This window comes from Malurus melanocephalus, unplaced genomic scaffold, assembly GCF_030028575.1.
Source record: "Malurus melanocephalus ecotype Western Australia unplaced genomic scaffold, MMel_1.1 scaffold_91, whole genome shotgun sequence".
Lineage (NCBI taxonomy): Eukaryota > Metazoa > Chordata > Aves > Passeriformes > Maluridae > Malurus > Malurus melanocephalus.
This window is the reverse complement of record NW_026623323.1, coordinates 316,453-329,690: the sequence shown is the minus strand read 5'-3', so window position 1 is coordinate 329,690 and position 13,238 is coordinate 316,453. Positions and strand designations below refer to the sequence as shown.

Here is a 13,238-nt window from a genome sequence, read left to right as displayed (position 1 = left end):
GGAACTTTCATGGTACTGTGGAGAGGTTTAACCAACCACCCAAATCCAGGAAAGCCTGAGAAATCACACACCCCAAGAAGCTGTGAAAGCCATTCCCTGTTTCACCTGCATTTCCTCCGTTTCACATTCACATTGCATGCTTTCAGAGATTTTTCTACAGGGATGAGTCCCACACCTGATTACAAAAGCCTTGGAGAAGTTTTATAACAAACCCTTCAGAGGCCAGAGGCTGTTACGATTCTCGAGCACTTTAAGATGATTCCTTACACAAAACACAGATCTAGTCCTTTTTCCTGGTACAAGTGAATGAAAAGTCAAACAAACCTATATTAAAAAATAGAAATATCATGAATACATACCAAGCCCAGTGAGTCCTAGTCCTGCTGAGGACAAAATATCCAAACCAGGACAAGACAGACCGACGGGGCATGAGACAGTAGAGGGATTTGAGGGATTTGACACAATGGTGACTCCGCTGCTTTCCAGCCCCAAGAGACATTTCCGTGCCTCGTACATATTTAAGGCATTTCGTTCAACGCTTTTTACAATCACAGACTGTAGGGAAAGCACACAACAACAAAGAGGGAAAACCAGTAAGTAAAACTTGTCCAAAACACAGATCACAGCACAGGTAATTCTTAATACTCCTTCATGGCTACCACAACACCATAGCAGCGTGAGACAGCATGAGCTAACAACCATTAGCAACTATTCAAATTCAGGGGGTGTGAGAGTAAGTTTAGGGATTTCATAAGGATTTGCAACGAGAATTATGGAAGACTTCTCTAAGAAAATTAATTACTATTGTACCTTGGTRCTACTTGGAAGACCAAATGTTAAGCAACTCAAGAGCTAGATAAGTGAATCAATAATTAGTATCTTATCTTCTCTTTATACTGTGAAGCAGATAAAAACCAGTTGTTCATAATAAACTCAGTTATTAAATTCACAGCTGTCTGAGAATAAAGTAGTAAGTGCGTGGAAAACTAAGCTCAAAAAACCCCCTTCTTCTTGTACATTCTCTGCAGGATGTTTCTTTGCATTGATTTTATACATCCCTACACAGGCAAGCTCACCCACTGACACAATGGAATGATCATTTAAAATTTTAAAACTTTTGCCTACTTTGGCATTGCATACAACACAGATAACTGCAAGAGTCCCCTATCCATACCTGCCTGAGTATTTCACAATGAACACCTCCCATTTCCTTGATCAGGATATCCTGTACAAAAGCTATTTTCTTTATTATTATTGAGCATTTTGTGAAAGCCAAATTACACTAAAGTAGAGCTGCTAGATACCAGTATTAAACTGGCATTTCAAGCAGAAAACACATATGGCTGTCACAAGTTCATGATCCATTAGGCTGGGGAGGAAGAGCACCCATGTCAACTCACCAGCTCTAAAACTTGGTCATGAAAGCCTAAAAGAAAAATATTAGCATTGCACAAACCTTGCTCGGTTGCTTTGGCTTAGGCTTAATGCTTATGAAGACATCTAACTGCTCCATTAGCTGTGTTATAAACTGTGGTTCTACTTCAATTTCTTCCTTCATATCAAACATGAGCACGAGGGGAAGGCAACCCTAAAAAGAAAGGCACAAAAATTCATAGTATTTGGCAGGAACTGATGGCAGGACACWCATACGAAAAGTTTGACATTAAACCATGTTTGAAATAAGGAAACACAATTCTAAAAAATCTCTGTCAAAGTCACTATTGCCAAAGTCTTAACTTTTACCTTTCTCTTCTTTCCAGATCAACTACATAAATGTTTTTCAGTGATATGGATAACATCTGTAACACACTTGAAATACTAAAACTTTAAAAACCCCAAAACTGAATGGTCCATTAATATTCACATATATAAAAAATGTGTATATGCATTAGTACTAAAATAATGCCTAAAGGCTCCTGTGATATTTAAAGACCAATATACCAAAAATAATGACATTCACGACCAGAGCTATTTTTAAAAGGCCTTATAGAACTGTGGCTATGGTACTATAAGGAAAGTAAGACCATGGAATGAGTAATTATTTCCTATGATCCCGATCTCATTGAAAACTTGCCTGCATGGKAACTAAGGAATTGCTGACATTTCCCCTCAAAAGAAACCTACTTACCTGACAAACAYAGAGAAGGCAGGTTGGCAAAACAAAACACAACCTGTCACCCAACACATACAGAACATTTYAGAAATCTGCCTCTACTCACAGACATATTGTTGTTGTAAATTTAAATCGTTTATGTTGCATTTGTATTACCAAGGTTATTTTCCAAGTCGTGTTGGAAAGAGATTACAAATATTTTCAATAACTACAAATACTGACAAAACTGACAAAACTGAGTCAGCTGTTCAGTGTGAGYAGCAATCCTTCCTCTCTAAGGCTAATTTACATTGGACTTGTAAATAAATGCAGGGTGAGCACATTTTCTACAATCTGGCAATTTTTCCATGCAAGTTTCACTGAAAGTATTTACCATGAGATATTGCCTGGCAAGACAGACAGACTCAATTGTGCCCTGGAGGTAGACTGTRGATTTCTTCTGTGGGTTACTGGGGTCAGGGAAGTGGATCTGAGCACCAGTCCTCTGCATGATATGTTTGATGTTGCTGCCGTTTCGACCCATCATAAAGAGATGATGCTGTGCTGCAATGTCAAGCTGTGTGCTCACAGGGATTGCAGAGGCCAGGSTCCCAGCCAGGTGTTCCAAGAGCATGGCTGTTCCTTCCTGGGGGGAAATGGGAGAATCCTGTGAAAAGGGCTCTCAGGCACACAGAACACCACCTCAGACCACTTCCTCACTTGTCATGCACTCCACAGGCAACATGAAAAAAAACACTGTTTGATTTGAAACCACAATTGATCTGTTAAAGGTAACAAATGAACTAAACTCTACCCACGACTCCCATTTTGTGAACAAATGCAGCATTTAATTGCACTTTGTAAAAGGCAGCAAGACAATGTATGTGGTTTGGTCCCAATAGACCTTCTGTGGCCACACAGGCAGGCAGGAAGTCAGTAGAGATTTATCTGGGTGGGTACACTTGCAAAATCTGCCTTCCAGTTTTGGGCTCAGATGTTCTTACTGAGATAGACCCATCTGGCACCATATCCATCTCYCATACTGCCAGTTCCTAACAAGAACACTTTTTTGCTTTATTAAGATGAGCAGGCTCTTGGCAGTTTCTTGCCTTGACTGTCAAATTCACATCTCCCAGTGCTGTATTTGCAATAGCAGTTGCATTGACTGGGCAATTTTCAATGTCATATATTTGAGTGCATGGAGAAAAGAGCTCAGTGTGAAGAATTTGAACTGGGAGGGGTGTTTTCCAGATTTTGTTCACATTTTTTTAAATTAAAAGATGGGTAAGATCAGCATATATTCCAGAACTGCTCAAAACCTAAACAAATGCGCTGAAGGTGAACACCAGGTTAAAACCTTACCACGAAGAATGTTAAAACATGAACTTAAAACTATTTTCTATGCATTTTTATACCTCATCTATATCATTTAAGTATGGAAAAAAAATCAAATCCTCAGGCTTTGCAAGTGATTATACAATAATATGTAGTGATGAGGCAAGATATAACATCTTAGGCATCTAGGTTATGAATATATGACATTCAAAAACTCGATTAARAGGAGAGATTACCTTCACAGCACTAGTGTTGTTTTGTGAGCCTCTGACAATGACTGTAGCACCATACATTCGAGAGCGTTGTTTGAAGGAAACTGAAATGTTATAGGTCTGACAGATGTGCTGAATGGTTGGAGAATTGGGATCTGGGATGGGTTGGAGAATTCCAGCAATAGGCAATTCAAACATGAGTACCAATGGAAGCAGCTCCTGCAACAATGAAGAGCAAATATTGAAACCCAGAACCATGCTCACTAAAACTACAACAATTTTATTCCTCAGTCATAATGTACTGGTCTTGATTGGGATGATTAAACCAACATAACACATCCTCTGCCCACAGCTGATTGATATAAGATCCTACTGTCACTTGGGAAAAGGCACCTATTTTCCCAGGGATATCAGTGTGGGGTTTTCTTGCACAGGCTTTTTTGSCTTTTGCTTGTTTGTGTGTTTTTCCTCCCAAACAGCCAGACCATTTGCAACCATGAAGCAACAACAAAGCAAAGTAATTTCCACACACCTATCCATCTACAAACAGGTCAATATTGGTAAAACTTGCTAGAGAGTCTCTTTGCTCTCATGGATTAACTGGAACTCTGAAGTCAGCTACAAAGCTAAGCAAACATCAACTTCTTTCATTACAAGGCTGTGTGACACCTCTGACTAAACAACTGCAAGAAACKTCTCCTAATTTATTTGAATTTTAATTATCCATGCCAAAATACACATACAAGTTGAAACTAGAAGGAAAAGAAAATAGCTACAAGTGGAGAATGACAGTGATTATTTACACAAATTACACGTGAAAACAGTATGATTTATATAAAAATTATAATATAATAATAAATTATAAATAATATATAAATTAAAAATTAATAATATAGAAATTGTTTGAATAGAAAAATATATAAATTATAAATAATAATATTATAAATGTAATAACAAATGATAAAATGGTAAGAGGCAGCAATTGCCTTTCCCAAGTCAYAGATTCACACAGGATACCTGAGCTTCCACAGGCCATCTGTGGTGGGTAAGTTAAGATGTAATTTTCTACACAATATGGAATTGATTTACATCTTACTTGTAGCTAAGTCTGGGTGTTCAAGACCCACCTTGGGCTAATGAAAAATCCGGCCAGAATGTGAATCACTGTTACAATATCCCAAGCCTGTTTCTCATTTGGATACTCACATTTGTTCCTACATTTCTGCTGGCATTAGACAGACACCCTAGATAACCTAGATAACCCTAGGGTTCCCAAAACTATGCATTTTTCTCTGTCAGGTGTTTTCAAGGGAACACTGCACTGAACAGTAGCATACCCGAATTCTGACTCTTGCGGACTCCACTCCAGCTGGCTGTCCTGCAATAGACACCTGGAAAAGCAAAAATATGGAAAATATTGCATCCTATTTTCAAATGAAGCACAGAAAATGTATTCAGATAGCTGAGCTCTCCTTAAAAAAATAAATCTAAAAAAATAAAATCAAAATCAACATTTATTTCATAGGGGGTGACATCTTATTTGTTCTCTAAACTGTAGCTGAGAATGATAACCCATATKAAAAGAATTATCTATGCATGTTATAGCATCTCAGGTTATATATATTTAAGCAACTAGRAAAAAAGGATGCATCCAACAATGCAGTGGTTTGATCAAAGAATGGAAGTATCACCATATACCTGTGCTCAATGCTAATATTCAACAACAGTAGATTTTCTTGCATGTTTTGATAATTACTGTATTTTGTACAGCAACCATTAGRAGGCATAGGTGGGAATTCTAAACACAAGGATGAGAGACTTGAAAGTAAACATTTCACCAAGATTAGCATTRGAAAAGATGCACAATTTAAGCTCCATGTCTCAGAAGAATAAAGTTGAACTCTTACAACAGGACATTCATTTCTGCAGCCTATCCACTAAGTTTAGTCTTCAACTAAGTTACAGTATAAGCAAAAAGCAAAAAAACAAGCAATCAATATGCTGATTAAATCATGTGTTGAACATGAAAAGAAATTTTAAAAGCAGATTTTTTCRTACCACTTCTCTACCATTCACACTTCTATATGCACAAAGTAATTTTAGCTTAAAAAAATTCAGATGATTCATGAGCCATCAGAAATTGTTTCCATCTGTTTTTAAAGATTTGCTCACTTAGGAAGTGTTGTGCTTTCCACACAGTGTAAATACCAAAAATCTATTTCCCTGAACATGAACACATCATCCCCAAAAACCCCAGATTAAGAAATAAAGTTTAGAAATGTTTTATACTCTGAAGAATTACAATRTAAATGAGCTCAGTATTCAACAATACTTACTTGGTTGCTTTTCTCTGCTTGATTGTTCCTATTTGAGTCTGGAAAATGGATATGGCATCCTGTTTCCTCCATCACCTTTTTAATATTATTGCCACCTTTACCTATCACATGAGAATGTTCTGTATGTGAAACATCCATCTTCAAGGTTACCCGATTGCTCTGGAAATCAAGCACCCATGATTAGAACTGGTCACAGCAGAATCTGATAATTTAAATTTTTAAGCCTAATGTAACTTTGAGAATGACATTGAAAATTGTATTTCTAAACTATTTTTGCCATGGCTTAACTTCTACTCAAGGATGGTGTTTTTAATGAGTTGGATGCTAAATTAGTCACATTTTCTTTCCAGTGAGGAAGTAACATGGAGATATATACCCCAAAAGATGCATCTTCAAGAAAATGTCTTTTAAAATACCCCTGAACTTTCATCAACTGTGACTCAAGTGTCCTTTTGCAATTCATTCTAATTTCTCTTAATTTTGGGTTCTTTCAGTTGAAGCTATGCACCTCTGTTTGACCYGAAAGGATCACATTATGAAGACTTGGCAAATCAAAGCTGTGGGACAAAGAAACAGTGTTCTTTTCTTCCTTAAACAAWTTTTTTTGTTCCATGAATTCTTAAAATACACAAACACTGCTGTTCTAAAAGCTCTATTGTTAACAGCCCATAGTGATGTTGTTAATAGTTGTTCAAAAAGTGGTGCTTATCACTYGAGTGTTCCTTTGGCAAACTGCTCACAAACCAGAAAGCTGCCATAAAACTACACAGGAGCCATATACACTGCCCCAAAAGAGGTGCTATTGCATAAAAATAACATCTGATGAACAGAAGATAGCCCTGGCCAAAATCTGGATGTTTTAGAAATTCTGGTCCTGATGTTTCAGAGTGTAAAATAACATTCAACATAAAGCTGCATAAATGTTCCCAGAATTGAATTTGAAACAGAAACAAAATTTCAGATTYTCTGAAGTGGTTGCATAATCTACTGCCTGCAGTGAAGCTGTGTTTCAGATTTTAAGGTAAAACCCCAATTCAATGAACAAACCATGTATGCTTTTAGCCATATGGTTGGAAATATTATTTCTATATAGTTCAGATCTGGAAAAGCTGCTTTAAGCAAGTATTTTTCTTGCAAAATATTTAAATATATGGGTATATACCAATAYCAACATCTGCAAGACATATATTGGAGCCTTTGCTTCAGAATGTCCATAAATACCTTCTTGCGAAATGTACCCATTAAAGAGATCAATGTCACCACAAAATTAGGGGTTAAGGTGTCATTCTAACAAAGTTTTCTTACTTTTGTGTCCAAGACAGACATGATTTTCTCTTTTGCTTCTTTAAYGTTTTCTTTTTTTCCAGAAACTTTAATATGGGGATCTATAAAAGAAATAAACTTGTCAGAAAAATACAGTAAAATATCTATAAAAATTTTCCTCACTGCTCAAATAAATTTGAGCCCGTTATTTATAACCCGCGATAAACTATACCACAAACCTTTGGGATTCAGCTGAAGATCAAATTTCTTATTCCATCCCTTCAGCCCCACAATTAGGATTACCAGATGAATTTATTAAACATGATAACCAACTTAATATAAATATAAATATAAATCAAATTCCAAATGTATATCACAGTTTCACAGATAGTGTCTGCAATGCAATGATGTAGTTAAGCCATCACACCTCCTCAAACAAAAAGTAACAGAGAACAACTAAAAGTTTTTTGGCACCCACCAAACTCACACCCTGCTCATCATCACTTTATTAGATCTAACTAGGCTCTAGAAATGTCCCTTGCAGTCTTAACCTGGCACTAAAGGTGCCTTTACCCAAAGTTTTTAGACTACAATTATCAAATGAAATTTAAAGGACACTTTAATAAAACAATCTCTGAAGTGTCAAGTACATAAATTAGAAGGAACACTAGCTGAGGGCAGATTTTGCCCAGTGAGATCTAAAATATTTATTCAGCCTGCTTGGTTTACTCAGACTGCTGATTCTCAGACTGCTGCCCCTTAAACAACACAAGGTGTTGGGCTGAGCTACCAGGTACAGTGCTGCATCCCATAATAGACACCAGGTCRGAAAGCACAGTCCTGACTTTGGAAMTAAATCAAGCATCAATTACTCCAAGTGTGAAAATTACAGGTTAGCAGCACCATCTGGTGTCCGGGAGTACAAAGTGCCGCGGTGCAAAMTTACTGTCAAAACATTCAATGTAAGTTCAATTAAAATTTAAAAATGCCCCACTACAATCGACATTTCTAATTATTAGAAACAAGSATATGATATTGCAGGTGATGCCTTTTCCCCCTGCCTTTTTGCAATGTAACAGTGCTTTTTTTCCTGTGATGCAATGGACTGTTTTCAAAAAAAAAAAAAWAATTCTCAACCCTCTTCTGACTCATGAATTAATCGATTTTATATGCTAGAAAAATACATACATCTCAGGGAATGTAAAAGTAAATATATTCTRAATGGCAGAAGAAAACAGCTGCAACACAATATAGCTGCCTTTCCCATTATCTCAATCATGGAAATCATTTTCCTACTACAGAAATGCAAAATAATACAACTTCAGGTTGTAAACCTGTTCTATTCAATTGAAAATTGAAACTCTTTAAGTCATGCCTGGATACTCTTTTCATTCCAACAGCAAAAAWAAGCCTTTAGTCTTTACTACGGAGAAGTTCTGAGCACATTCAGTGGGGTGCAGAAACACTGAAGGAACACAGGATTCACTGCCAAGTTTCATGGCARTCAAGAAAAATGCAGCATTTTGAGTTCTGAGAAACGGATATATTTTATTTTTTAAAACAGAAAAACTGTAGTCACAAAAGCATTGTACACACAGTATCTACAGAGGCTTAAAAAATCTGCTGCTTCAGCCTTTCACAGTGGAGCACAGTGAAACTAAAACCCAACAAAACAGTCTTAAAGGCAAATTTTCTTTTGTTTTTAAAGCTGACAGGAAGCCATGTGGTTCTAAAGTGTTTAAGCTGATATTTGAAGTGGATGTCAGAGTCAGAAATTTTGCACACCGTGTGTGCTCCAAGTGCTCTGGAGATGCAACCAGGAAAAACACAAGACCAGACCACCAGCACCACTGTGGACTGATTTTCACRTATCTGCAAACATTCTATTTAAATACACATTTGATTATATGTATGAAAAATAACTGTAATCAAGCCTGGCATCCTGTTAGTACCAAAGGAGATTACTGTTATTCAATAATACTATTTGCTTACCCATGGGTGAAGATACATTTTAGAATACCTATTAATTCCATTTCTCACCTCAGTGAACACCTCTTTTCTGTTGATAGTGGCAGCTTCAGCCAAAAACCCTGTATTTCTACACTTATTTTTTTTCTTTTTAGATTAAAAAAGCTCAGTTATTCACTTGAAAAACAAAACCAAAGAACCACCTGCAAAGCAAAAAAAAGAATCCACTGGTGTCAGTGACAATTCCAAAATATGCTATCAAACCTTTCAAAATGGGTCTTAAGCACCCTCTCCTTCTTTGAATTTTTCCCAAGGACAGAGTGGTTGGAAATGGATGCGAAGCAGGTGACTGTTAAGTTAAAGAGATTCTTATTTTAAGAGGTGTTCACACTTTCCTTCAATTAAACACTTTAAATAAAACATCCCTGTCAAATTTTGCCTGGAAAGAGTTACGTGTAACTAAAACATTTTGAAGTATTTGAACTGGCCTTGTGTGAGTTGAAAGCACTTTGAAATTCTATGTGATCTGCAGGGAAACTCACAAGTACCCAAATAACAATCAACAAACAGATTGTTTCAGGAATCAATTAAAAATTTTGAGAGACAATTAGATCATAATAACCTGATTTTCTGTGTATTACAGAAATCAATTTTTTTAATACACCTGTGGAATCAATTAGCTTGTTAACTTTGCAGTTGATTCCATTGCAGTTGATTCCAATAGCTACATTTAATTTAGGAAAAAATAAATCCTACCTTGTCTTAGCACTAAGACAAAAATCGTTGTTGGATAAAGCACAAACCTGGTCCCAGTCATTATCTGCACTGATCCAAGCACATCATGCTGGCTGGAAGGAAAACACCCACCCAACACARCCAAACAATTCCCTGGCTGGGGCCACAACAATGCCACTTTTATCATTCCTCATCCCTGAGGAGCAAAGGGTTTGATACCTGTTTTTACTGGGGGAGGAAAAAAACCCCAACTTCTTTTAAGCTCCTGAATAGAACTGGAAGTCTACTTCATAAAAAAACAGAGAGCAAAGAACAGGTGCCTACCATAAAYAACGACATGAGACACCCAAGCTTTGCAAACTATTTGCAAGCACAGAACAAAGGCTTCAGAAGAGGTCTGTAGGCTAGAAGCATATAGGGCTTTAATGCTTTAAATATAAGTGTAGTATCAGACCCTGAGAAAGGTTTTGACTCTGAAGAAATGGCATGATTAGTGTCTTGCAAACTATTAAAAATGCCATTGTATAGCAATCCATCTTTTCCATCAGTTTTGAAGGGCAGTATATTTTTCCGTAACAATGAAAAATTTAATTTTAACAGGCTTTGGCCCCTCTCTTCTCAAGAATGAAGGAATATTTACACAGAATAGAAAGCTGAAGTTACACAACAGACACTGCTGGAAATTTTTCTCAACAGTTTTCATTTTGCTAGACTSCTGCCTTCAAGTGGTCTTTTATTGCTCCTATCCTCAAATTCCTCACTGGACACTTTGGCAGAGTTTCACCCCCTCAGTCTTTGTCCACAGCTGTACCAGCAAGCCTCCAGCTTTATTGTCACTATTGTGTGTGACACTTCAGTAAACAAAATAAAATTCCTCCAAGCAAAAATATGTTTGTGCCAGTGCAAATGYATCTAAACCAACCTTTGCCAGGCAAGAAATATTTCAAATAATTGAGCCATTGAACTGGGTAGGCCTCTCCTTCAATTCAAGTGTTACATTTAATGTCTGGGGGAGCTCTTCAGGCCACAGCTATGCATCCAGTTTGTTTACAGGATGAACAGCCCTGACTTAAGCAACACAAATACCACCACTCCAAAAATAGCCAGACAACTGGGCAACACCAGGGCAGATGACAGTCACTCTTAACGAGTGGCTGATTAAGATCTGAATAGCCTAAGAGTATTACTGAACTTGAGCCATTCAAATAAAAAGACAAAAGAGACACACTATTTTTAAGGGACAAGTTATGAAAGTGTCTGCCCCAAAGGTACCAGCAAAAACACACTAAGCTATATGAGAAGCTAAAACAAAAACAAAAAACCCATATGAACACAAAGAAGTTGGTATGTTCTTATCTGAAAGGACAAGTACATTGTTCACCCTACAACAAGATGAAAAAAACACAAACCTATAAAATAAATGAATTAACGAAAAGGCAAGGCTTCCTATTAATATGGAAAAAAAGATAATTGAATTGAAACTATTTATTTAATGTTCTTAAATAAATWAGGAAATACTTTGTGTACAGTTTTAGGAGATGGATTGGTAATAGCCATGACAGACTTGAAACAGGCTCAAGCTATTGCCATGGAAAAGTAACATTAAGGCTGAAAGCAYGCAGCAAATGCTCAAGAGTAAGGGCACATGTGAAGGAATTTGATGGAATAATAAAGTAAATTGATCACTTTGGCACTTGGTGCTGTTGGCTCACCAGTTTAAAAGAATTCTCACCCCTCACCCRCTCCAATACAACTCAGGCCACTCACTTCTCCCAGCACCTAAACCACAGAAGGAAAAAGCTCCTCATGTATTAAGGCAGAAGGCAATGAGCCATTTCYTAATGCTCCTTAGTATCCTCAGAGGTATCACTCAACACCACCACACATTTTTTTCTTTGGAGCCTGTCTTTTTTCTTGTTTTTCAGTTGAAATTAGACTTCAGCATCATTGTCTCTGAACRGGAGCTAACATGGGCGTGATCAAAAGCCTACCCAGAGCATCATAAAAGTCAACATGGGYTGCAAGCAATTAATAATGTCTTCAGAGTAGACATATCCTGAGGCTCTGGGCATTCTAGGGGATCTGTTTGTTGTGGATAAACAAGTGATTATGAAATATCCCTGGGAAGAGCTAAAGCCAYTGCCTATATGAGCGCACATGTTTGAAAGACTCTTTGTCTCCTCAGCACTTCTTCACTCTTAACTTTCCACTTACSGGCACCTAACTCCAAACCACCTTTAGAAGAATTTCTGCTCAGCTCAGAACACGAGAGGGAAGCTGAGCAAACCAAGTAAATCCTTGTTGCACTGTTCCTGCACAGCTCCAGGGAAGGCAGYTGGCACACAGCCCCTCACTCCTGTCGCATTCTGGTTGCTGCCATGCACTCACCTGTGGAGCATTCACTACCAGAGCATTGCTTTGCAACCCTGCCTGACTGATGTACAGCCAGCAATCCCCTCCTCACATCTCTCCACCATTTACAGTAATACATTTATATACACATATACACACAGGCAGACATACAGAGATACTCATGAGAAGAGTAACACACTGACCTTAGCACACACACACCTGCAGTGCAACATCTGGCACAGCAAAGAAAACAATCTTGTTTCTCAAAGATTTCAGTGCAGCTCAAAGAACAACTTCAATATCTGCACCAGGCTACTTAAAATGGCTCCTTAGAGTGAAACAGCTATTTGATGTAGCCTCACAAATTAAAAAGAAATGAGGTGCACTTGTACATCAATCACAGCTGGATCCTACAATTTGGGTCTCTTAGCAGCTTTGAAACATGCCAGCAGAACACTGAAACTTCATGTTCAGAATGCCCAAAATTAAGTGAAAATTAGACAGAAACATCAGATAAGCTTTAAAAAGTAGATTACCTGTACAACATTATGTTTGGAGAAATAAACTATTGATGACTGGATTTCGGACCAGTGACAGAGGAAATGAAGCTGAAAAGACTTCTCTTAAAGCATAAGCAAGAAGGAAGACAAGGAAGAGGTAACAGATCATATGGCAATTTAAACAGAAAAGTGACCAGAGTTCAAGGGAGAAGGGGAAGGCCAAGGTGGAGAAGAAAACCTGAAAAGAAGAAATGAGAACCAATTAATTGTASTCACCCATACACTCCATTTCAGTTAAACAATTTCAGTTTCTTACCACCACAATTAGCTTAAACTCCTTACTTTACTTCTGAAAAGAGCCATTTAGGGACATTTTGCAAATGCAGTCAGCCACCAAAAGGCACATGCCATGCAGCCCTTCTGCTGCTGTTGCTCTTGAGCCTTT

The 13,238-nt window shown here is 37.5% G+C and overlaps 1 protein-coding gene across 1 annotated transcript in view; it reads right to left on the bottom strand.

Annotated features, from left to right (window-relative positions):
• BICC1 (BicC family RNA binding protein 1) overlaps positions 1 to 13,238 on the bottom strand; it is an 89,845-nt gene that overhangs the window by 14,695 nt on the left and 61,912 nt on the right. The window contains exons 4-10 of the mRNA XM_057368371.1: positions 7,281 to 7,360; positions 5,976 to 6,134; positions 4,977 to 5,030; positions 3,664 to 3,858; positions 2,487 to 2,738; positions 1,457 to 1,588; positions 360 to 555 (exon numbers count right to left, since the gene is read on the bottom strand). Coding sequence (XP_057224354.1) covers positions 360 to 555; positions 1,457 to 1,588; positions 2,487 to 2,738; positions 3,664 to 3,858; positions 4,977 to 5,030; positions 5,976 to 6,134; positions 7,281 to 7,360 — 1,068 coding nt within the window. The remainder of the gene's footprint in view (positions 1 to 359; positions 556 to 1,456; positions 1,589 to 2,486; positions 2,739 to 3,663; positions 3,859 to 4,976; positions 5,031 to 5,975; positions 6,135 to 7,280; positions 7,361 to 13,238) is intronic.